This window comes from Pelophylax lessonae (assembly GCF_965119305.1).
Source record: "Pelophylax lessonae genome assembly, chromosome: 2".
In the NCBI taxonomy this organism is placed as follows: Eukaryota; Metazoa; Chordata; class Amphibia; order Anura; family Ranidae; genus Pelophylax; species Pelophylax lessonae.
This window is the reverse complement of record NC_138769.1, coordinates 213,563,823-213,589,438: the sequence shown is the minus strand read 5'-3', so window position 1 is coordinate 213,589,438 and position 25,616 is coordinate 213,563,823. Positions and strand designations below refer to the sequence as shown.

The window sequence follows — 25,616 nt, the reverse complement described above, 5'->3', positions numbered from 1 at the left end:
AATCCTCCGCAGCCCCTGTATTTCCTCATGCAGTACTGCGGGCATGGTACAGGACATTCCCCTGTACCATGCCCGCAGCACTGCATCTCCTGTGCCATGCCTGTACCATGACCTGTACCATGTCTATGCCATCACCTGTGCCCTGACCTGTGCAATGCCTGTACTATGACCTGCGCCATCTCCTGTACCATGCCCGCAGCCCCTGTTTTGTGTCTTGTAGTGGTCCAGTTGGGTCCAGTAGCTGCTGCATTTCCCACCCTAGGCTTATACTCGAGTCAATAAGTTTTCCCACTTTTTTGTGGTAAACGTAGGGGTCTCGGCTTATATTTGGGTCGGCTTATACTCGAGTATATACGGTAAAAAAAAAAAAAAAAAAAGTCTTTGGAATAGAGTAAAAATAAAGGTCAATAAACTGCCTTAAATTCTTATACAAATATATATTTGAAATCAAATCTATTATTTTTTGGAAATAACATGGTGTGGGCGGATTTATGCCAGTTACAGGTTGTGTCACGTCCCTCCCAGCCTGTGTTATAGAACAAAAAGGAGGTGAAGCCATCAAAATGTAAAATCCTGCCCACACCGTGTTTAGCAGGCATGGAGGAGGAAAGAGGAGGAGAGATGGAGGGAGGGAGTGGGCTGTCATTTTATGGAGAGTATACACCCACAAGTGTGACTCTAGTGACATGAAATGTTCAAATGTGATATGAAGAAATGCTCAGCATAGAAACAATTAAAACTGACCATGTGCAGTAGCGGTCAACATTGCTCTGTAAAATCCCCAACTGCAGTGGGAACATGGACAGAAGGGAAAGAGAGAACAGCAGGATCAACCAGGTCTTTAAAGAATACAGAACACAAACCCCATAGCGACTGAGTATAAAAAGGCATGTAATACAGCATTTGATAGTTTAAGTGATGTGGGTTTAACGACACTTGAGCTGCAAGTCTGAACTTTGAATGGACCCCTTTTGTAGCCATTATAGCAATTTTACAAAACAAATATAAGCCACACCCACCTTCCAGTAGTCAGATTGTAAACTGTAGTACCTCTGGTATGCAGATAATGCTGTATGGGGGAAAAAATGTAAAAAAGGCTTATTAAACCAGAGATCAAGTGATGGATTAATACAAATGCTAATTCAAACATCTAATTTACCCTCATAAAACATGGACTTCTAATTGTACAGTTTAATCTTTGACAAACCTCTTCTTTCAGCAGTACATACAGACTGTAGTAACACACTGCCCACACCTCCTTGCCCCACTTAGGAGCATATTTATGAAGCAGTGAATTTAACAAAACAGGTGGTTATTTGTTGCCTGTACTTTAAAATACATGCTTCAGAATATTCACCTGCGGTAAATATCTGGTAAATGTCATTTACTGCTTCATAAATATATCCCTAACCCAAGCAAGCTTGGATATCTGCTATGATTTTACAGCTCCACAATGTGACTAAGGCTCCGGTCACATCTTGGCATTGCTATTACAGGCATTTTTTCAGGCGTTTTTATGGGCGTTTTTCCAGCCGTTTAACAGGCGTTTTTAGATTGACTGGAGACCAATGGAAAACGCCTGTAATCTGCCCAAAAAGAAGCTCAAGTACTTTTTTGAGCGTTGGGCGTTTTGCTCATGGCGTCAAAACACTCAGATGTGAACAGGGGCCATTGAAATGAATAGGATTGGTCTTGTTGTGCGTTTTGAGAGCTGATCCTAGAGCAGAAAAACGCCTACATGTGAACGTAGCCTAAGGTGAATACATTGTGTAATCAGGTTCACCATCTTTCTTTAGCATCTCCTCATAAAAAGAAATTAGTTTGTTTGCAAAAACAAATACTTTTAAAAATAAAATAAAAATAAATAGAAATACTCTGTAAATAGAAAGTGGATGAAAAATAAAAACAAAAAATGTATTTTCTGAAACATGCTGGAGAATTGAGGTATCCAGAATGCCCAAGTACTTTGAAATTCATTTACCGTATTTATCGGCGTACAACACTGAAAATAGGGGGCAAATTGTGTGCGTGTGTTATATATCGATATGGTTAAAAAAAGGCAGGGTACATACCCCAGTACCAGACGAGTGGACGCAATCCGAGTTTACCCGGGACCTGCGAGTCCCGGGCCCCCCAGATCCCGCATTGCAGGCCTTGGGCAGCTGTCCTCCTATCGGTGTATGTTACACAGTTTAACTCTCGCGACCGTAAGAGTAACCACAGTAATGCTCTGCACAGCTCGTGAGAGTTAAGCCTGAGCTGAGATGAGCAGATAACTGCCCAACTTGTACCAGCCAGGTACAAGTAGTTAAAAACCTGTGGGATAAAATAAGTCTCGGGGAGTGGTGGAACACACAGTAATCACTGCCTGACAGGGGGGAGGGGGAGCTAAATGACACATACTGGCTGACAGGCCCCCCTACCTGCAGGGCGTGTGTCTTTGACCTCCCTTGAAAGGCAGCAGTGTTCACTGGTGTTAAAGGGGGCCAAAGTGACAAAAGGAGTCTGCCAGGGAGGGGGGGGGGGGTTCAAAGAAACACTGCGACAGGGAGGCAAAGCAGAGTGTGTGTCTATTTGCCCCTTTTCCCCTGTCAGGCACTGTATAGATGTGCAGAACTTGTACCCTTTTAGGTACAAATGTTTCAAAGCGGTGAAGGGGGACAAAGTTCTGAGCTACCCTTGTTTTTTTCTTTAAAGTTTTTTTTTTTTTTTTTTCTTATTTTCTTTTTCAGAAAATTCCCTCTTAAAATTAGGTGCGTGTTATACGCCAATGCATGTTATATGCCGATAAATACAGTAGTTCTTGTATTAACTGCCTTGGGAGCTTTGCTCCAACCTCATCAACTCTTTACTTCTAGCTCATTATGAAACGACAGACAAGCCTTACAGGCCATTAGTGGACCTTAGAAGGGCAAGGTAACAATTTTTCACAGCTCCCAAACATTTAACCACTATTAATTTCAATGTTAAATTTTGATTTAACTTTAGTCAGCCTTAACTAAAATTCAGTTTTAGTCGTGTTTTAGTCGTATTTTAGTCGCCTGAGTTATATTAGTAGTGATTTAGTGGACTAAAAATCTCCTTTACCTGACAAAAATCTCCAGTATCATTAACAAAAATACTGCATTTTGAGAAACAGAAATGCAACTTCAAGGCTCTGTTCACATATGTGGAATTGGGTGTGTTTTAAACCGCATTCGATTTGCATGACATGTGAAACAAGCCGGCTGCTATGGAGCAGGTTCACATACGTGCGGTTTAGCAGCAGGGCGAATTCTCTGCGAATTGAAAGAGTCCTATGCTTTTTCTGAGCACTGCAAATCGATTAAGTTGCAAATTCTAGGCTCAATGACTTCTATGGGAACACATCTGAATCACACATCTCATCCGTATTGAACACAAATTCAAATGCCCCCCCCCCCCCCCCCAAATACATACCAGGCCCTTTTGGTCTGGTAGGGATTTTACCAAAAAAAAAAAAAAAACAAGACGTGGGGTCCCTTAGGTCTGGTATGGATTTCAGGAGGAACCCCCCAAGCCAAAAAGGTACACTGGTGACGGTTCATGTGGTGATTAAAGCAATGGATAAGCACAACTGCCGTTCAACATCACCTGTGGCATATTGTCGTCAAGACACACACTTTGGACTTCAACGTTTTTACTAAAAAAATACATTTTTGCCTCTCTTTGAAATTTAGAAGTCAATATTGCTGTTCTAGCACAGCAACATACATGTTATATGCAACATGGTATGCAAATTATAACCAAATTATAATGTAATTACATTTTTATCATTCCTTCCAAGCAAATAGCGCTTTCTTTTGATGGTATTTGATCACCACTGGGTTTTTTATTTTTTGCAATATAAATGAAAAAGACAAAATGTTTAAAAAAAAAAATTCTACTTTATCATTAAACATATCCAATAAAATCTAATTTCAACATAAATTTAGGAAAAAAAATGGAATTTTCTACTTGGAAAAAAAAAAAAAAAACAAACATATGGGTGCTGTCGACCAGGAAGAATGCTGTGACTCAGGCCGAAACCAGGTCGTACGTGTCCTCGCAAGACGTTTAACTCGCAGGCCAGCCCCTGTCCAGTGGGGCTATGTCACGGCCGACCTAGCGCAGAGCTGCGGTCTGCACGTGCTCGCTAGGGAGGGACTAGCCAGACTGGGGGGACCCTCTGGATCTAGATTATCCAGTCCGTCGCCCAGTCTGGCAACTGATTGTAGATTCTCATCAGGAACAAAATAAAGAGGAAAAATTCCATTGAAAAAAAAAAAAAAAAAAAATTGCCAGGTCCAGAGATCCCAACAAGGAACTAGGTCCTGACTAGGCAGAAAAAAACTGAGTACCTATAGCAGAGAGTGGGAGTATACCCCCTGGGACTGCCCCCATAGGCGTAGTCAAGTTCTTTTCAGTCTAGTGTCCTACTCCTGTAGGGAGCAGTATAACTCATGTAGTCAAGAAGATGAGGCACTGCGTCCGTCATTGAATGAAAGAATTAGTTACCCCAATTTTTTTGTATAATGTGAAAGATGTTACGCCAAGTAAAAAGATACCCAATATGTCATGCATTAAAATTGTGCATGCTTGTGGAATGACAATAAAATACAGTACTTAAAATACATTTTTTTAAGCAAGAGGCCCTAGAGAATAAATTAGTGAGTTTTGCATTTTTGTATGTCCCATGCTATTTTCGCAGAGGTTTTTAAAAATATTTTGGGAAAATACACACATTTTTTGCATTTTTTATGCAAATGCACACAATTTATAACCCATTTTTTTTATAAAATAGGTTACACAAAATAAACCGATAACCAACATTTCACCCTTTAAAACTGTGCATGCCGTGCACCCATGACAAACTGACACCTCACGTGTGGGACGACGCTGTTTGCTTGCGTGCGGGACAGACGTGCGCGTTCGGCTTTGTGTGCAAGCACAGGGGGGGGGGGGCGACAATTTTTATAAAATGGTGTTGTGTACACCCATGTAACTCAGAAGTCATGTGACGTCATTGCTTCCGGGTTACTATATCAGAGCCCAACAAAGCTGATCAGTTGCGCACTACGCTGCTTTTACAAGAGAGCTGACCACCAAAAAAAAAACAGTACCGGGATGATGCCTGCAGTATAACTGCTCAAATTTTGAATCCCAGCCAGTTCAGCAAGGACCGGCTGAGATTCACACTATGTATGAGCAGGCTGATTGTACCCAAGTCGATCCATCGATTGATTTGGGTACAACCAGCATGTTGGCTTTTTAATAGGATTATTGCCGGTGGCTATAGCCGCTAACAGTAATCACTGTGTTCTCACCACAGGGATGACTAACCCTGGGAGAACACAATAGCTTCGTGGGAGGGATTCCCCCATCAATGCTGAAGAGGAAAACGGCCAAAAATGGAATGGCAAACCTGAGTTAAAAGGTGAAGCACAGGGACCGGAAGTAAAAGGGTTAAGGCAGAAATGCTATGAAATCTCTAACCGCAGGATGCTGCATTAAAACAGAATTCAGGGCATTGCATTTGTTTTTTCTAAATGGACACTAACATCTTAAGTCAATAATTATACCAAATCTAAAAAGCAGTTATCGGAATGTTGATAGGCTTGTAATTGTTTCTTACCAAGAGATTCCACATAGAACAACATTTTAGCCTTACCTTTTGGATAGTCTTCCAATAATAGGTTGAAATGGCCTAACTGACAGAAGAAATCGGACTCCACTTTTCCTTCAGATTTTAGGATTAGGGCCTCATAGCAACGAACAGCCTAAACGAAAGGAAAGTCAAGGGTTACCAACAAGTATCTGAAATCCTTAATAAAAAAAAAAAAAAAAATAAGTATTATTTATCTGAAGTGCAACACTATGTAAAGCTTATTTATTACAATTGGTAGCCAAAGTAAACCCTCTAATGGATCATAGGGTCCTAAATACCATGGCCATTTGATCTTCTCAGAGCACCATATAAAGCAAAATAAATTAAAGTATGTTAAAGCATTTTTAGTCTGAATAGAGTAGGAAAGGGTCAGACTCTTTGTGAAGCTTTTTTTGTGGATAGGGAATTTTGTGAAGCATACAGTACGATAATCACTGGTAATATGCAAAGTAATACAACTGCTGATGTGACATATAAAGTTTATAATTCAAACCAAGGAAAGGAAAAAATGGACCATTTTGTCTGTGTCCTTGCTGGGTAGATTTACCCAAATTTAAATTAAAAAAAATAAAAATAACTTAAAAAAAAAAAATCATTGATTTTTGTCAACCAGATCTTAATCCAGCATTTCCATGATTCATATAGTGCAGATGCAGAGTCAGTCGTTCTCTGCTTGCTCACAGCTGTCAAGAACATTTTTTAAATAAAGCGCCTCTGGCAAATGTTTATCAACATTGCTCAGCGTTGAGAGAGAACTTTAAACAATGTATCATTTGGTGCTTTTAGATCAAAGGGATAAACTTTGGTCTGTAAAGAACGTCAGTTTAACCACTTAGAGCCCATTCACACTAGCGCGACTTGTGAGGCAACTTGTGTAGCCCCAGGTAGCTTGACATAAAAGCAATGTTAATCAATCAGTGCCGTCTTAATTGGCACTACTGAAGTTGCTCCGACTTCAGAAAAGGGTCCTGTACTACTTTGAGGCGACCTGTGATCCGACTGTCCCATATACTTCAATGGGAGTTGCCTCCTTATCTTAACTGACACGACTTGTTATCAGACTTTCCAGGAAGAAGAAAGAGATTAGCCAGGCATTCCCCACAGACAAAGTCGCCTGTCTCTTCAAAGTAGTGCCCAAGTCTCTTCCCAAGTCTCTTCCCAAGTCTCTTCCCAAGTCTCTTCCCAAGTCTCTTCCCAAGTCTCTTCCCAAGTCTCTTCCCAAGTCTCTTCCCAAGTCTCTTCCCAAGTCTCTTCCCAAGTCTCTTCCCAAGTCTCTTCCCAAGTCTCTTCCCAAGTCTCTTCAAGTCACGGGGCGACTTTCTGGTAGTGGTAGTGTGAACCAGCTCTTAAAGACTGCCTTTTTCTGATACTTTCTGCTTACAAGATACAATGAGTTTTTTTGCTAGAAAGTTACTTAGAACCCCCAAACATTATATACAGTGCCTTGCGAAAGTATTCAGCCCCCTTGAACTTTGCGACCTTTTGCAACATTTCAGGCTTCAAACAAAGATCTAAAACTGTAATTTTTTGTGAAGAATCAACAAGTGGGACACAATCATGAAGTGGAACAAAATTTATTGGATATTTCAAACTTCAACAAATAAAAAACTGAAAAATTAGGCGTGCAAAATTATTCAGCCCCCTTAAGTGAATACTTTGTAGCGCCACATTTTGCTGCGATTACAGCTGTAAGTTGCTTGGAGTATGTCTCTATCAGTTTTGCACATCGAGAGACTGAAATTTTTGCCCATTCCTCCTTGCAAAACAGCTCGAGCTCAGTGAGGTTGGATGGAGAGCGTTTGTGAACAGCAGTTTTCAGTTCTTTCCACAGATTCTCGATTGGATTCAGGTCTGGACTTTGACTTGGCCATTCTAACACCAGGATATGTTTATTTGTGAACCATTCCATTGTAGATTTTGCTTTATGTTTTGGATCATTGTCTTGTTGGAAGACAAATCTCCGTCCCAGTCTCAGGTCTTTTGCAGACTCCATCAGGTTTTCTTCCAGAATGGTCCTGTATTTGGCTCCATCCATCTCCCCATCAATTTTAACCATCTTCCCTGTCCCTGCTGAAGAAAAGCAGGCCCAAACCATGATGCTGCTACCACCATGTTTGACAGTGGGGATGGTGTGTTCAGGGTGATGAGCTGTGTTGCTTTTACGCCAAACATAACGTTTTGCATTTTTACCAAAAAGTTTGATTTTGATTTCATCTGACCAGAGCACCTTCTTCCACATGTTTGGTGTGTCTCCCAGGTGGCTTGTGGCAAACTTTAAATGACACTTTTTATGGATATCTTTAAGAAATGGCTTTCTTCTTGCCACTCTTCCATAAAGGCCAGATTTGTGCAGTATACAACTGATTGTTGTCTTATGGACAGAGTCTCGCACCTCAGCTGTAGATCTCTGCAGTTCATCCAGAGTGATCATGGGCCTCTTGGCTGCATCTCTGATCAGTCTTCTCCTTGTATGAGCTGAAAGTTTAGAGGGACGGCCAGGTCTTTGTAGATTTGCAGTGGTCTGATACTCCTTCCATTTCAATATTATTGCTTGCACAGTGCTCCTTGGGATGTTTAAAGCTTGGGAAATCTTTTTGTATCCAAATCCAGCTTTAAACTTCTCCACAACTGTATCTCGGACCTGCCTGGTGTGTTCCTTGTTATTCATGACGCTCTCTGCGCTGTAAACGGACCTCAGACTATCACATTGCAGGTGCATTTATACGGAGACTTGATTACACACAGGTGGATTCTATTTATCATCATTAGTCATTTAGGTCAACATTGGATCATTCAGAGATCCTCACACTGAACTTCTGGAGAGAGTTTGCTGCACGTTAGAAAACCACCAATAACTTTGGGTGTAGAAGGCAGGGTAAAAATGCAAGTTTTGCAGCTTTTTTGCATTAGTCTTTTCTGCGTTTTTAAGCAAAACTAAACCCCACAAAAGCTTATGGCTCAAAAACACCCAAACGACTAAGTTTTTCATACTTTTTAGAGTGTTTTTACAGCTGAAAAACTCCTCTTCAAACTAGGGCTGAACGATATTCGATGTTCACATCGACATTGTGCTGTGAGCGTGGGCGATAGTCACATCGCCGGAACATGCGATGGAAGACACAGTGTGGAAGGCAGAGAAGTTGGGACTCACAGTGAGTAGAAATCTGCCCTGCAGCTAGTTCTGACTGAGCGGTGAGCATCACGCCATGAGCAGCGGCACAGCGAACCAATCACGCGTGCCTGCACATGTGATTGGTTCACTGTGCCGCTGCTCACGATGTGATTGGTTCACTGTGCCGCTGCTCACGGCGCTCACAGCTCAGTCAGGAGAACTAGCTCCAGGGCAGACTGAACATGTCAGGGGACGGATGTCAGGCTGTGTTCTTCTAGAAACTCACTGAGTCCTGACTTCTCTGCCTTCCACCACACTGTCCTCTTAACCTGCTGTGATACTCCCCCCCCCCCCCTCCCCTACATTAACATTAACCCTGTATGGTACAATCAGAAGAAGGCTGCACTATTTCCCTATAGTAACATTAACCCTGTATGGTATAATCAGAAGGCTGCAGTGCTGCCCTACATTAACATTAACCCTGTATGGTCAGAAGGCTGCATGTTCCGCGTGCCTGCAGTCACACGTCATTGGTTTGCTGTGCTCAGTCACAGCCAACATTCACAACATTCATCACTACTAAAAATGCGCGACAAAGAGGATCCGCCGCAAAAAAATATTGCAATATATATTGTTGGGGAAAAAGATATCGCAATGTGATTTTTTTTTCAATATCGTGCAGCCTTACTTCAAACCCACTAGTTTTTTTTTTTCTCTAGCCAGAAAACGCCCCTGCTGATAAAAGCCTGTGTGTGCATGGACACAAAGGATAACATGCTGGGAAGTTTACTGGCTGCAGAAAAAAATGCCTGAAGCCAAAAAGAGCAGCTGTCAAAACATCCAGTGTGCTTGGGGGGGGGGGGGGCAGGGGGGAGTTAATGCAGCCACCACATTTTTGTTTTTGGGTTTAATAACACTTTAACCACTGGAAGGTTTTACCCCCTTAATGACCAGGCCATTTTTTGCAATGCGTTACTTTGACAATTATGACGCTGTACACAAATAAAATTGATGGTCTTTTTTCCCCCCACAAATAGAGCTTTCTTTTGGTAGTATTTGATCATCTCTGCAATTATTTTTTGCGCTATAAGAAAAAAAAAAAAAATAAATAAACAAAATGCTTTTTACTTTCTACTATACATTTCTTAAAAAAAATAAAAAATCAAATTTTTTCATCATTTTCGGCCAATTTGTGTTCTGCCACATTTTTAGTACAAAAATAAAAAAAATCCAAGTGTGTGTATATTGATTGGTTCGCGCAAAAGTGATCACGTCTACTAACTAGGGGAAAGATTTATGTTCCTAAATAGGAGGAACACAGGAACCCTGTGTTGAATGCTAACAGAACGGTCCACTGTGTTTAATGGCAGACCACGATTATGTCTCCCCGGGGAGTGATTGAGGGCGCCCGGCGGCCGCAGATCAGCTTCCCCTCTCGCGAATCGCCACCAGCGCGTGCCCCCACGATCGCTCCTCAGGAGTGACGTATGGGTACGGCGATTCGCGCAGCCGAGCCACCCCGCTGCAGTATATCTGCGGCAGGTGGTCGGCAAGAGGTCAAGCTACCTTAAAGGAGTTGTAAAGGACAGGAAGGTTTTTTATCTTAAAGCATTCCATGAATAAAGATAAAAAGCCTTCTCCATGTAGCAGCCTCCCCAGCACTCCTAATACTTACCTGTGCCCCCTCTCTGTCCAGCGATGTCCACGAGTCCCTCGGCTGCCAGGGACTCTCTGTCCTGATTGGCTGAGAGACAGCCACGGCACCATTGTCTCCTGCGGCTGTCAGTCAGTGAGCCAATCAGGAGTGAGAGGGAACGGGGCAGAACGGAAGCTCCATGTCTGAATGGACACACAGAGCTGCAGCTCGGCTGCCCCCATAGCAAGCTGCTTGCTGTGGGGGCACTCAGGAAGGAAGGGTCAGGAGAAGGAAAAGAGGGACCCAAGAAGAGGAGGACTTGGACCACTCTGTGCAAAACCAACTGCACAGAGGAAGTATAACATATAAAAAAAAAAAAAAAAAAAACTTTACAAACACTAACACATGCAAGTTAACACATGAAAGTAGTAAATGAGCCTTGAAATGCTGCCAGACTGGCCACTGAAGGCGATTTTTAAGACTTAAAGTCACACAGTGTTAACAAAAATATTTTTCATCATAGTTTGTCAACTGCATGTTTTCAGTGACAAAAACTAAAATAAAATTCAGTATTTCATTTAGATGACTAAACTACAACTAAAACGGCATTTAGTTCAAAAGAATATGACTAAAATGAAATTTGACGTCAAAAAGCAATAATTTTGTTTAAGAAACTTGGATTTATAAAGATGTTACTTGATTATTAACCACTTGCTCACTGGGCACCTAAACCCCCTTCCCGCCCAGGCCAATTTTTAGCTTTCAGCGCTGTCACTCTATCACACGGCCATAGTACACTGCACCCTACTGGGGTTTTTATTTTTTTGCTAAACAAAGTCAGAACATTTTTGAAGAAAAAAAAAAAAGGTTTCATAGCTATAAAATTTTGTAAACGGTAATTTTTACCCTTCACTGTTGTGCACTGATGAGTCTAATGGAGAGAGAGCAGCCAGCACATATACAGGACGACATACATGGATGCCCCTCTTAGCAATTTAGGCCCACGCTGTAGCCGTCTTGGCTATAGCATGGGCGGGAAAGCTGCACTTGTTTGACAAAAAACTGATTTTAGTCAAATAAAATACAAAACTAAAACACTACTAAAATTGAAAAGGCATTTTAGTCAAAAGACTATGACTAAAACTAAATTTATCAAAATTAACACTGACATTACAGGAAACAAAAATAAAAATGATCCTTTGGGGGTGGGGCTCTGCAAGGGTTAATTACTCATTTAGGTCTAGGTGACACAGAAAATCTACTTACCTGATCCTCCACATGGCTATACCTGTCCCCGCAGTGTCTTCTCCCCCCATACTCCAACAGTCCAAGGACATCATCAATACAGTGGGCCCACAGCCCTGTATTGGACATGACAGAGGGACAGTCCACCCCTGAAGTGTGGGGGAGTGCCATCTGCCAGGGGAGCAGAGGATTAATGTGCCTTCACTTATCCCTGGACAAAACAAGCTGTTAACTCTTGCAATGCCGGCGCAGCCCAAATACAAAGGAGATTTTTCAAATTTCCAAGAGTTGGGTTTTTAAGAAGGCTGCTCATTGCCTAATGCAGTGTGTATGTGTACAGTGACTGATATTTTTAAAACTCATTAACAAGCTGAATCCTGTGTGAACTTGGTATTAAAGGAAACCTTCAATATGAGAGAATTATGTAGGCTGTCACCTTTGACCTCGCCTAAGTGTTTGGCTTTCACAGACTGCTTTGCTTTGGAATTAAGGATTTTTTTCTCTTTTTTTTGCTACATACGTGTTCTGGTTGGTGAATGAAAGCTAGAATCAGCCAATCAATTAGCTTCTGTAAATGGAAGGCTAGCAATAGCCTACATTTTTGTACCTTATGCATGGATTGGTGGCTTGCCATAACCAACAGAAGCCAACCAAAATGGAATAAACTTTTAGGAGTTTAGAATAATAGGCCTATGACTGCTGACAGCTATTTACTGCTTATTAGATCAGCATGTCACGCAGACCTCTAACATTGGCAAAAGACCACAATAACCTAAGGGTAGTTCATGTGGATCTCTCACAGCAGATGTAATATTGAAGCAGAACACTAGAATGGTAATAAAGAGGGGGTCGGTAACCCATCAATCACGGGCAGGTGATGGGTAGATCATTTGCCTGCCTTGCTTGCCCCCAGTCTTAACCACTACCACCGGAGGATTTTGCTGTCTTACGTCCAGGCCACTTTTTGCGATTCGGCACTGTGCGACTTTAACTGACAATTGCGCGGTCATGCAACGCCATACCCAAACTAAATTTACGTCCTTTTTTTCTCACAAACAGAGCTTTCTTTTGGTGGTATTTGATCACCTCTGCGCTTTTTATTTTTTGCGATAAAAAATGCGAAAATTTTGAAAAAACAACAATATTTTTCTACTTTGACAGTTAAAAAATATCCAATATATTCAATTTTTGTCATATATTTAGACCAAAATGTATTTAGCTACATCTTTGACAAAAAAAATTCTAAAGGAGCGCATTTTTAACCGCTTTATGACCGGAAGGTTTTACCCCCTTCCTGGAAGATAAGAACAGCGCCACTCTAAGTGCAGTAAAACCAATACTTTATTTGACATATAATAATGCTGGGTACTCACAAGATAAACGTTTAAAAAGCATGGTAAACGTATATAAAAAGATCCATTAATCCAGTGCCTGGGCAAGGAGGGGCTGAGGAAGGCCTGAGGAAGGAGCGCATGCTCCGACAACGCGTCGCCTACGTCATCACGCCCACGCTCTACGCCCAACCTGGAAGTCCGCCGCCGGAGGCGTTGCAGGTGTCCTCGGGGTCCGGATACTGCTCACTCCCGCAGTCGGACGGATCTATTTGGAGCACATCAGCCCCTCCTTGCCCAGGCACTGGATTAATGGATCTTTTTATATACGTTTACCATGCTTTTTAAACGTTTATCTTGTGAGTACCCAGCATTATTATATGTCAAATAAAGTATTGGTTTTACTGCACTTAGAGTGGCGCTGTTCTTATCTTCCAGTATATTGCAAGTTCCTTCTCGTCTTGAGAATCAGCAGCCTTCTGGAGTGCACAGACCGGTGCTTCTTATGGACTTTTTGGACTTTGCCACACAACATCCAGGTCCGTGCATCTTCCCATTAATATTTTCCTAGGAGGTTATTGAGGTTCATTTTTGAGTCCTGTTGCGCCAGTTTTTTTATGTTTGTTTACCCCCTTCCTGACCAGGCCATATTTTGCGATTCGGCACTGCGTTACTTTAACGGACAATTGCGCGGTCGTGCGATGCTGTACCCAAATTAGCTTTCTTTTGGTGGTACTTGATCACCTGTGCGATTTTTACGTTCACGGCACTGGAATCTGAAGGAACGGCACGGGTTATACAGGAGCTTTTCGCTGTAATTCAAGTACATTACTAAATTTACATTGTTTTCAGGAAGCAATTTAAGTACCTGAATTTGACCTGCCATCAGCTTCTTGCAATATCTGTACAGCAGAGCTCAGAATGGGAGACATAAGCAGCACAAGAAGCCAATCAGCTGTGTTGCAGTGCTCATGTGCTAAAAAGGAACTGCTTCTTTCTTCGCCAGTCACAGACTAGAGTGGGTAGGAGACCTGTAAGCTTTAATAAATTGCTGCAGAGAAAAAAGTTCTCAGCCTGTCAGACAGAATGTACACCAAGGCCTTAAGGTAAATCAACTCCCATATATGTAAGCTTATATATACACAGGTAAGGTTGGTAAATAAAAGGTGCATCTAAACAAATTAGAATATCAAAAAGTCAAAATTAGTAATTCAATTCAAAAAGTGAAAGATTCCTTACACACAGTGATATATTTCAAGCATTTTTTATTTTGAGGATTATGGCTTACAGCTAGTGAAAACCCAAATTTAGTATCTCAGAACATTAGAATATTGTAAAAAAAAGGTCAATATTGTAGACTCATGGTGCGCACTCTAACCAGCTAATGAACTCAAAACACCTGTAAGGCCCTGTTCACACCTGAGCATTTTTCAGCTTGTAAAACTCATCTCTGAAGTCTCAAAATGCCCAACAAGCAAAATCCCATTCATTTCAATGGCCCCTGTTCACATATGAACGTTTTGTTGCCTGAAGCAGAAAGCATGAAGCTCAAGAAAGTACATGAGCTTATTTTTTGGCAGATTACAAGCGTTTTTGTAAGATGTCATTGCCTGCCTCCAAATGCCTGAAAAAACACCTAAAAATGATACGCTCAGGTGTGAATGGAGCCTTAGGGCTCTTTCACACAGTATGTCCGTCGGACGGACTATTGTTTATCTCAGCGGGGGATCGATCCGCCGATCCCCCGCTGAGCAGGAGAATGACAGCTGTTCTCCGCACTGTGTGCGGAGACACAGCTGTCAGAGCCCCATACATCTTTATGGGGGAACCGGATGGGAGAGGACCTTCGGTCTGTTCTCATCTGATCCGCTGGACAGATGGAAAATAGGGTTTCCATCCGTCCAGATTTGACGGATCGGATGCCCCATAGGGATGCATGGAGGGACGATGCCCCATAGGGATGCATGGGGGGACCGTTCAGATCCGCAAAAAAAACTGACAGGCCTGTGTGAAAGGGGCCTAAAGGTTTCCTGAGCATTTAAATGGTCTGTCTGGTTTAGGTGGTTACACAATCATGGGGAAGACTGCTGGCTTGACAGTTGTCCAGAAGACTATCATTGACACCCTCCACAAGGAGGGCAAGTCACAAAAGGTCATTGCTATAGAAGCTGGCTGTTCAGAGTGCTGTATCCAAGCAGATCAATGGAAAAATTAGTGGAAGAGAAAAAAAAAAAAAAACTGTGGTAGAAAAATAAAATGGGATTTTTGACTTGCTATTAAATCCATTTCTCTGATGTTCATTGACGGATACAGCTCCTGTCATTCTTGACAACTGGTTATGTTGCCCCCTACAGTAGGAGGACACTAGGCAGAAAAGAAAACCTTCTGGCTACACCCATGGGCAGTCCCAGGGGGTATACTCCCACTTCCTGTTAAAGTCACTCAGTTTTGTTACAAGCAGTGTCAGGAAAAATAACTCCAGAGGGGTGGGTGCCGTGTCCGTCAATGAACATTAGAGAAATGGATTTTACTGGATTTTTGTCTTACCGTAAAATCCTTTTCTCTGGTGTTCATTGACGGACACAGCTTCATATCTCACAAAGAGAACCTGTCATGCTTAATTTAATTAGAAATGATGTTTACATTCCTTGTAATAGGAAAAAAAAAAGGGATAAAAAATTAAATAAAAAAAAAAAAAAAAAAAAAGGACAGTAATAAAAATAAAATAAAAAAAAGTGAACGCATATGCAGGATGCGCCCACATATGTAAAGGGTGTTCAATTCACATGCGAGGTATCGCGATGGTTAGAGAGAGTAATAATTCTAGCACAAGACCTCTGCATCACGTATAGAGATTTTAATTACCAAAGCTTGTCGCCATTCCACGAGTGTGCGCAATTCATCATATTTTACATTATACATAAGATTGGGCTAGCTTTGCTGTATTCTTATTTTTGAAAATGAAAAAAGTGTAATTTTTTCCCCCAAAAAAATTGCGTTGGAACGCTGCGCAAATACGGTGTGACAAAGTATTGCAACGATCTCCATTTTATTCTCTAGGGTCTCTCCAAAAAAATATATCTATATATAAATAAATATATGCACACAATGTTTGGGGTTATATAATGGGGTTCCAAGTATTTTCTAGCAAAAAAATTAGATTTTTACCTTACCGTTAAATTAATTTCTCTGATGTTCATTGATGGATACATCTCCTGAGGAAAGCCAACTCCACAGATAGGTGGGTGCTGTATCCGTCGAACATCAGAGAAATGGATTTTACGTTAAGTCAAAAATCCCATTTCCTCTTTCGTTCATTGACAGAAACAGCTCCTGATTATTCTTAACCACTGGTATGTCCCAAAGCAGTGTTAAACATGAGGGATGGGAAAACAGCAGAAAAAAATTCCCAAGACTAACCATAGCCAACCAGGTAGCAGAGCTAAACAATACACCCTCATACAGGACCAGGTCCTCTGAGCAGCAGTTGGAAAAACCTTGCGGCCAAAAGAAGCATCCACAGGCGCCAACACAACCACTTTACAAAACAAACTTTGTAAAAGTTTGCACAGACGACCAGGTGGGCACCTTGCAAAACCTGAATAACTGGCGCTTTAAGACAGGAAGCCCAGGAGACACTAAGCACCCTAGTAGAGTGTGCCTAAACAGGGAAAGGAGGAACCTCACCCGATACAATAGGCCTGAACCCCCCTCCTGTCTGATCCATCTGGAAATGGTCGCAGAAGAAGCGGACAACCCTTTGTGAGGTCCATTCATGAGCACAAATAGAGATTCTGACTTCCTACCAGACTTTGTAGCTGTCAGGTAATCCTTATTGCCGGACCAAATCCAAGACATACAAAGCAATTTCCTTCTGATGTTTAGGCCTGACAACCCAGGGAAGGCAACACAATATCTTCATTCAAATGACAGTCAGAGACCGCCTTAAAAAGGAATGACAGACAGAGGCAAAGCACCACCTTAAAGATGTTGTAAACCTGAAAAAAAAAAAAATGATCTTTTTGCAACCTGTAAGAGAAAAACAATGAGCTAGTATGCATCGCATACTAGCTCATTATGAAATACTTACCTTAGAACGAGCCCCCGCGTGCCATCCGCTTACCTCTATGATGGGCGACATGTCCAGTCGCCCGTCTTCCGGGATCGCAGCATCTGGCCATCTGATTGGCCGGAGCCGCGGTGACGTCATTCCCGCGCACGCGGGAGCCGATGGTCACGGCACGGGTCTCTGAAGGAACAGCACGAGCGGGAAAACAACAAAACCAGATACCTGGCCCTTATGGTACTCAAGGCCAATTTTTGTTCAACCCCCGTTGAAGGAAGGTTAGGAGCTGATACACCTCAATGGAGTGAGGATGAACTCCAAGATACTCACACCACGCAATGTACGTCTTCCATGTACAATGGTAGATCTTCCTAGAGGCAGATTTCCAAGCTTTTAACAGCGTAGGAATCACTGATTCAAACAAACCTCCACCCTTCAGCACCTGGCGTTCAACAGCCATGCCGTTAAAGCCAGCGACTGAAAGCAGGATAGAAGATTGGTTTTTGGCATAGCAGATCCTGAGAGGAAGTCCCTAAGAAGCATCGTCATCCAGCCGTACCAAATCTGCATACCAAGACCGGCGAGACCAGTCTGGAGCCACTAGAATGACAGGAATCCCTTCTGCCTGAATCCTGCACAGGAGTCGTGGCAGAAATTTGAGAGGAACAAATCAGTCAGCCCGCCTTAGAATGCTGGCTACTTACCGAGGCACCAGGAAACTTCTTGTGCCCCCTTGGTGACTGACATAGATCATGACCATGGCATTGTCCAAATGAATATGTCCCGAACACCCCTGAAGACGATTGTCCAATGATCCAGACAAAGTCTGATCGCTCTGAGTTACAGTACACTAAAATCGGCAGTCTGGGCTCTGCTCAAGAGTCCAGACCCCATGAGCATGCCTTTGCTGAGGATGCCTTCCCACCCGGACAGGCTGGCATCCGTGGAGACAACCGTCCAGTACAGGAGAAGGATTTTCAATGCCGAAGTACCAGAGAGCGAAGCAACCTCTCAAGACCATGGCGTGGATCCTTGACCCATTTCACCAGAATCCCTTTAGCAGAGATCTTGTGTGGAACTGTGTAAACATACCACCTCAAGGGTGGACACCATCAGGCCCAGCACGCACATGCAAGCCCGGAGGGATGATCGTCTGCTGAACAACAGAAGCTGAATTGCCTCCTGCAATGTCTGAAATTTTTTCTGAGGAAGAAACACTCTGGCTGAGGCCGAGTCCAGAGTCAGACCCAGATAGGCCATGTTTTGTGGACAGAACAAAAACAGATTCCTGAATGTTCAGGTTCCCACTGAACTCCCTCAGAGTTCACAGAGCAACCTCAAGTTAAGCCATCAGAACAGTCAAAGACTCCGCTCGCAGAAGATGATTGTCCAGGTACCCCAGTGCCGTGATCCCCCGCTGACTCAAAAAAATGCCAGCTCGGGGGCCAACACTCCTGTGAAGACCCGAGGTGCAGAGGTGAGACCAAAGGTGAGCCCCACAAATTGATAATGCTTCTCGTCCACGGCAAAAAGGAGGAAGCGCTGGCGACCAGCACATTTTAGAATGTGCAGGTAGGTGTCCTTGATGTTAAAAGAAGCAAGAAGAAATCCCAGATGTAGGGACGCCACTACCATGTGAACGGACTTCATGCGGAACTTCTGTACTCGCACAAAGCAGCTTAGTGCCTTGAGGTCCAGTATTGGACTTCCTTGTAAAGAGGTTTGAAAATTAAAAAAAAAAAAAACCCTTGAAAAAATGTTCCAAAGTCCGGAAACGGGAACAATTACCCCTTTAAATAACAAATCTTGCACTGCCCCAAAGAGACCCCGTAAGGGATCTGGGGACAAGTGCAGGTTGGAAGGGAAAAAAAACCCTTTCCAAAAGACAAGACCGAACTCGATCTCGTAGCCTGATTGAATAACTTCGTGGACCCACTTGCCCTGTACCAGGGAGGTCCATGGGTCCAGAAACCAGCGAAGGCGTTCCCCCCGCCCCAGATACGGGAGAGGGCACCCTTCATGCAGAGATAGCCTTGTCCACAGGTCTGGATCATGGCTTGCCAGACCAGGCCCTCTTGGAACCTCTGATGGAGGCCCTGACTTTTGACCCCTAATCTTGCGATCCTGAGAGATGAAGAGGCCATTTAGGAGCAGAGGAGAATGGCCCATGTCTGACGGAGCTCCTTGCCCTTAATAGCCTGTGGAAGAAGAGTACTCTTCCCCGCTGTGAGACCCATAAAGTCATCCAAGGAAGCTCCAAACCAGCGACCCCCTACAGGAAGGAGGTCAGATAAGGCCTTCTTAGAAGTCTAGACCGCCGACCAGCATTTCAGCCAGACAATACGCCGAAGGACCACTGCTAATACAGATAGCCTAAAACCAAAGGAGCCGCATTCAAAGAGACATCACAGAAACTGTAACCCCTGGACCAACAGGTCTGCCAGCTCCGCAGAGACGGGGAAACTATTCTCCCTCCAGGTTCCAGTGTACAAGCTTAGCCCACTCAGTCAGAGTTCGCAACACCAGGGCAATAGTAATTACCGACCTAATTGGCGATCCAGCCACAGCACACATTTGGCGGGCCAGAGCATCTGCCCTCTTAGCTGGACCTGTAAAAGTCAGAGACTCCTCAACCGAGATGAAGGTAACTCAATTTGACCTGGAAACCGGCGAGTCCACTACAAGTGGGACAGTCCATCTTTTTACACAGTATATCCTCATAAGGATACCGCAAGCAAAAAACGCCTAGCAGCCACTCCGTTTTGGACAACCCCACTGTTTGCGACAATGTTGTCAAGGTAAGCAGAAAGAGGTACACCCTCGCCGCTTTGGAGGGCCTGTGGGTGCCAAAAGGAACCGGTGCCTCCGACGAAGCATCAGCTGCAACCTCCATTTTTAAAGTTTCATGTACTGACACAAACCGTGCATCCACCAGCGCCAATTTAAGCATGGCTAAAGGAGCAGAGGAATCATCCTTGCTATCCGAGCACTTAGGGTGCTTGGACGCAGACCCAGTAGTGTCGCTATATACTAAGCTCACCCGAAAACATAAAATCAGGGGAGTGCACCAACTGCGATCCCGCAAAGGGGACGACGGCCAAGGGTCCACAAATGGACCACCTATTGGACTCCGCAAAAAACAAGGGGGTCACCCTCCGAGCCCTCAGAGGACATAAGACATAGCCCTCTTAAAAAAGGGGGGCCGCCCGCCGTCACATGGATGCGCAGGCCGGGTACCCCCGCTAAAACAAGGCAGGTGCCCCACACAATAATAGTGGCGTCCGACTCGGCTGCATGACCTAGTAGGCCATGACCTAAATTTGAGTGCGCCAGGGCGCAAGCCCCAGCAGAGCCGACCACCCAGGGGAAGCAGAGGGGAAGGCGGATGCCCAAACTGGAGGGGCAGTGGCTTCAGCCATCCTCACAGGGGCCGCCTCACACAGGATCCGACGAGTAAGCCGCAAAGCCGCGGCCCAAATTTTTGGCTGGATCCAGCCACGTAAGATGCGTACCCGCAGATGGTTAAAAAACATCCACTCCCCCAGCCCAACAACCACCGCAACGAGACCAGAGGACATACCTGCCCTAGTCACTAACCCCCAGGATGGCAGAGAACCCTGCTCAACCCCCCGTTGTGCACCAGGAAAATCCCGTCAGCAGCAACTCCAACCAGCCCTCCTTAAAAGCATATGGCAAAGCCAGCTCGCCACCTCACCCCGGGGGGGGGGGGGGGGGGGGCGAAAGACCTACAGTGGAAAATTTTAGAGGGATGGGGGGAAGGGAGGGGAAACCCGGGGGTCCGATCATCCCAGGGAGGGGCCCATGTCCACCCCAAAACTCTCCAGGGGTAGCGGGGGGGGCACATACTTACCACATCAGGAACAGGGTGGGCACCATTCCGGACAGGACACCGCTCCATCGTAATGTGGGTGCTTTCGACCAGAAGAAAACCCTGCGATTTAGGCCGAAGCCAGTTCATATGCACCTTCACAGGAACAAAATAAGAAAAGAGGAAAAAAATTCCATTTTGGATGAAAAAAATTGCCAGGACCAAAGATCCCAGCAAGGAACTAAGTCCCAACTCCTGACTAGGCAGGAAAAAAAAAATGAGTGCATATAGCTGAGTGTGGGTGTATACCCCCTGGGACTGCCCATAAGCCTAATCAAGCTTTTTCCTGCCTAGTGTCTTAATCCTGTTGAGGGCAGTATAACCCAATGGTAAGAAGAACCAGGATCTGTGTCCGTCAATGATCGAAAGAGAAATACTGATTTTATCTTTAAAAACAAAAGTATCAGAAATAGGCCTGGTCCTTAAGTGGTTAAAGCTGGTGATATCATCACCCAATATTGGCAATGGCTATATTTGAACAATGTCAGCCAGCACTCCCCCTTACAGCGGATCTCTGTTACTAACTGGTACATGAGTCTTCTGCCTGCACCAACATTTGTGAGGAGCAGCAATGGAAAGAGTGTGGTTTCAATACAAACCTAATCCTAACTATTAAAACCTATAAAAAGGTAACCATATTTTGAATTTAATGACTGTTCCTTATACAAAAAACTAGATTCCAGGATATTTATAAATGGAAAAAATATTCTGAAGAGAAAACTACTAAGTCGAACCCTTCCTCTCCCAAGTATTAAAAAATATTTTACAAATACCCATCTGGTGCATTTGTGTTGACCAAAAAATGCAATTCCTGACGGTTTTAGGATCCCATTACCATCCATTCGTAGTTGCCTTTTTTTCTTTTGTATGGCATTGAGGAGAAATCCAGAGCAAAGCTGTCAAAGCTCTCTGTTACAGCCATGGCACTTTCAGATACAGGAGGCAGATATGGGCTACTACTTCAACAGCAAAAACTGAAATAACAAACCCAATTATATTGGACTTCACTCAGACACATCTGTAATGAAAAAGCTAAAATATTCCAGTATTACTTTAGCAGTACTTCACGCTGTACAAGGAAACACCAAAGGTTGTGGCATATTTAAATAAGTGCAGAGTACAACGAATGTCTATGTAAAAACTGGAAACAATCCTGAAATTGCAGAGGTTGCATGCACCCACATCTAGAATTTGTCAATTTTTGTCAATGGAACACAGGAAAGCTTCCACTTTTGGGTTATGCGGCCGCCTACAGGAGTGAATACTGACAAATCTCAAAAAATTAAGTCACACCAACCTCCTAATACCTGCATGTGTCAATCTGATTTTCTGCTTTATAAATATACAACTCAAGTTCAGTGCTAAATACTGCTAGCATAAAAATGGATTGTTACAAAAAGAGGAACGGGGGGGGGGGGGGGGGAGATCAGCTGTAACGAGTAGAGATGGGAAGGCATGACCAACAAGTCCCAAGGGGGCAAAGGATCCCTCCTAGGAGGAACCAGATGCCGCACACCCTGAACAAAAGTGCCAACCAAGGAGTTGGAAGCCACGGGACGTTGAAACAGAACGGCCAGCGCAGACACCTGACCCTTTATCGTAGCCAGCGCCAAACGCTGATCGACACCCGTTTGAAGGAAGGACAGCACTCGGGAAACCGAGTACGTGCGGGGTGAAAAACCCCTGGACTCACACCAGGCAAAATAGGCCTTCCAAGTACGGTAATAAACCTTCCCCGAGGAAGACTTCCTCGAGTTGATCAAAGTATGAACGACCTCTGGGGAGAGACCCTTCTCCTTCAGGACCTCGGTCTCAACAGCCAGGCCGTCAAAGCCAGCGACTAAAGCAGGATGGTATATCGGTCCTTGAGACAGGAGATCGTCTCGAAGAGGCAGACGCCACGGGGCGTCGACCGCCAGATTCACGAGGTCTGTGTACCAGGACCGGCGAGGCCAGTCCGGTGCCACAAGAATCACCGTGCTGCGTTCCGAGTGTAACCTGCGAAGGAACCTGGACAGCAACTGAATCGGTGGAAACGCGTACATCAGCCTGTACTGATGCCACGGGGCCACTAACGCGTCCGACGCGTCTGCCCGAGGGTCGCGCGTCCTTGCCACGAACCTTGTTGTTGAGACGAGACGCGAACAGGTCCACATCTGGAAGACCCCACTTCGCGCACAACATCTGGAAGACAGCCGGGTGGAGAGACCATTCCCCCTGATCCAGGGTCTGGCGACTCAGATAGTCCGCCTGCCAGTTCTCCACCCCCGGAATGTGAACCGCCGTTATCGCCGGGACATGAGTCTCGGCCCAAGACAGGATGTCGGCCACTTCTCGAGCCGCTCGGGCACTCCTGGTGCCCCCTTGGTGGTTGATGTAGGCCACCGCCGTGGCATTGTCCGTCTGCACCCGAACCGGGCAGCCCTGCAGCCGGTCCGTCCAGCGATGAAGACAGAGACTTATCGCACGCAATTCCAGAATGTTGATCGGAAGGGAAGACCCCCCCTCCGACCAAGTTCCCTGGGCGCCCAGAACACCACCCCAGCCCGACAGGCTGGCATCCGTGGTGATCACCGTCCACGAGATAGGACGAAACGACTTGCCCCCGGACACCATCGGGGACTGGAGCCACCACAGAAGGTCTCTTCTGGTGCGATGACTCAACGAGATTTGAAGATCCAGAGATTGAGGTCGCCCGTCCCACATGGACAGGATCTCCGCTTGGAGACCCCGCGTGTGAAACTGGGCGAAGGGAATCGCCTCGAAGGCCGAGACCATCAATCCCAGACATCTCATGCACGTCCGCAGAGACGAGTGCGGAACGTCCCTGAGGGACCTGACTTCCTCCTGAAGAGTTCTGAGTTTGTCTTCCGGCAGGAAGACCTTCGCCTGCACAGAGTCCAGAATCATTCCCAGGTAGGGAAGACGGACCGACGGACTCAGTGTCGACTTTGGAAAATTTATCATCCAACCAAACTCCTGCAGAGTTTGCATCGTGACAGACAGGTCCTTCTCCAGACCCTGGCTGGTCGCAGACCGAACCAGAATGTCGTCCAGATACCCCAGGACAGAAATGCCCTGGGCCCTCAATAATGCCTGAACCGGTGCAAGCACCTTGGTGAAGACCCGCGGAGCCGAGGCGAGACCAAAAGGCAACGCCACGAACTGGTAGTGATCCTCCGCAATGGCAAATCGAAGGTACCTCCGGTGACCCTCGAAAATGGGGATGTGAAGATACGCATCCTTCAACTCGATGGAGGCCATGAATTCCCCCGGAACCAGGGCAGCCACCACCGACCGCAGGGATTCCATGCGGAACTTGCGAACCCGCACAGAGCGGTTCAGAGCCTTCAAGTCCAGAATTGGACGAACCTTGCCCTCCTTTCTGGGCACGGTGAACAGATTGGAATAAAACCCCCGAAATCTGTCCCGATGAGGCACCGGAACTACCACTCCCTGAGCCCTCAGGTCCCGCACACGCTCTGGAGACAGTTGAAGATTTGAGGGAAAAAATCTGCTCTCCGGCCGAGAGAGAAACTCGATCTTGTAACCAGATCGAACGATCTCCTGAACCCATCTGTCCCGCACGCGGGCCAACCAGGGCTGAAGAAAACCGAGCAAGCGTCCCCCCACCCCAAAACTGGGTGAGGGCGCCCCTTCAGGCCGCACTGTTATGGGCTGCGGATCCGGATTGACCGGACTTCTGTTTTCCAGACCAGGGCTTCTTCTGAGAGCCTTGACCTTTGAACGGTTTGCCCTTGTAGTGCGACCGAAAGGCACGAAAGGACCCCTGAGGGGGCCGAAAATTAGCATGCTTCTTCCCAGAAGCCCCCTTAGCCTTGGGGAAATGGGGCAAGAGAGTGCTCTTACCTCCGGTGATCCCCTTAATCAACACATCCAAGGACTCCCCAAAAAGGCGAGACCCATCATAAGGCAGATTGGCTAAGGTCTTACGTGAAGACTGGTCCACCGACCAACATTTCAACCAAACCAGGCGGCGAGACAACACCGCCACGCTGTGCACACGTGCAGCCAACGGGACTAGGTCCAAGTCCGCATCACACAGATACATGACACCCTGGTGGATTTGATCCACCATATCCAGGGTCGCCGGCGAGGCCGAATCGGCCACTAGGACGCGCCTAAGCATCTGCGTCCAACTTGCGACCGCCTGGGCCGCCATGAGAGAGGCAAACAGAGCCTTAAGCATAGAACCCGTAACAGAATAAGTATGACGGGCAAGAGACTCCAATCTCCTATCCGTGGCATCACGGAACACAGGGGAATCCTCTGCAGGAATCGCAGTGGATTTGTTTAAAACAGCAATTGCGTGATCCACTGGGGGTGGCACACACCACCTTTCATCAGTGGAAGGCGAGAAAGGATAACGCAGCTTGAACCTACTTGGTACAGCAAAAGGTTTGCGCAGATTGCGCCATTGTTCCTTAACAGCGCGCTGAAAATCATCATTGCAGGGAAAAACCTGCGGCGCCCTGCGTTTTCTCTGCGTCCCATAAGCCGCCAAGGCAGCGGGGGGACACACTTCATCCTGCAAACGCAGCGTTTGTTTTATGGAAGCAATCAATTCATCCATGATTGCAAGCTCTTCAGGCGAGCCAGGGGGAGAATTATCAACCCCTTCAACTTCAGCCTCCACCTCGGACCCCACTAG

At 45.2% G+C, this 25,616-nt stretch overlaps 1 protein-coding gene across 5 annotated transcripts in view; it reads right to left on the bottom strand.

Annotated features, from left to right (window-relative positions):
• Positions 1-25,616, bottom strand: part of KDM6A (lysine demethylase 6A) — a 794,872-nt gene that overhangs the window by 241,538 nt on the left and 527,718 nt on the right. For all 5 annotated transcript variants that reach the window (XM_082247554.1, XM_082247553.1, XM_082247555.1 and 2 more), the window contains 2 exons: positions 5,669-5,777; positions 1,020-1,069 (listed from right to left, as the gene is read on the bottom strand). In XM_082247554.1, coding sequence (XP_082103680.1) covers positions 1,020-1,069; positions 5,669-5,777 — 159 coding nt within the window. The remainder of the gene's footprint in view (positions 1-1,019; positions 1,070-5,668; positions 5,778-25,616) is intronic.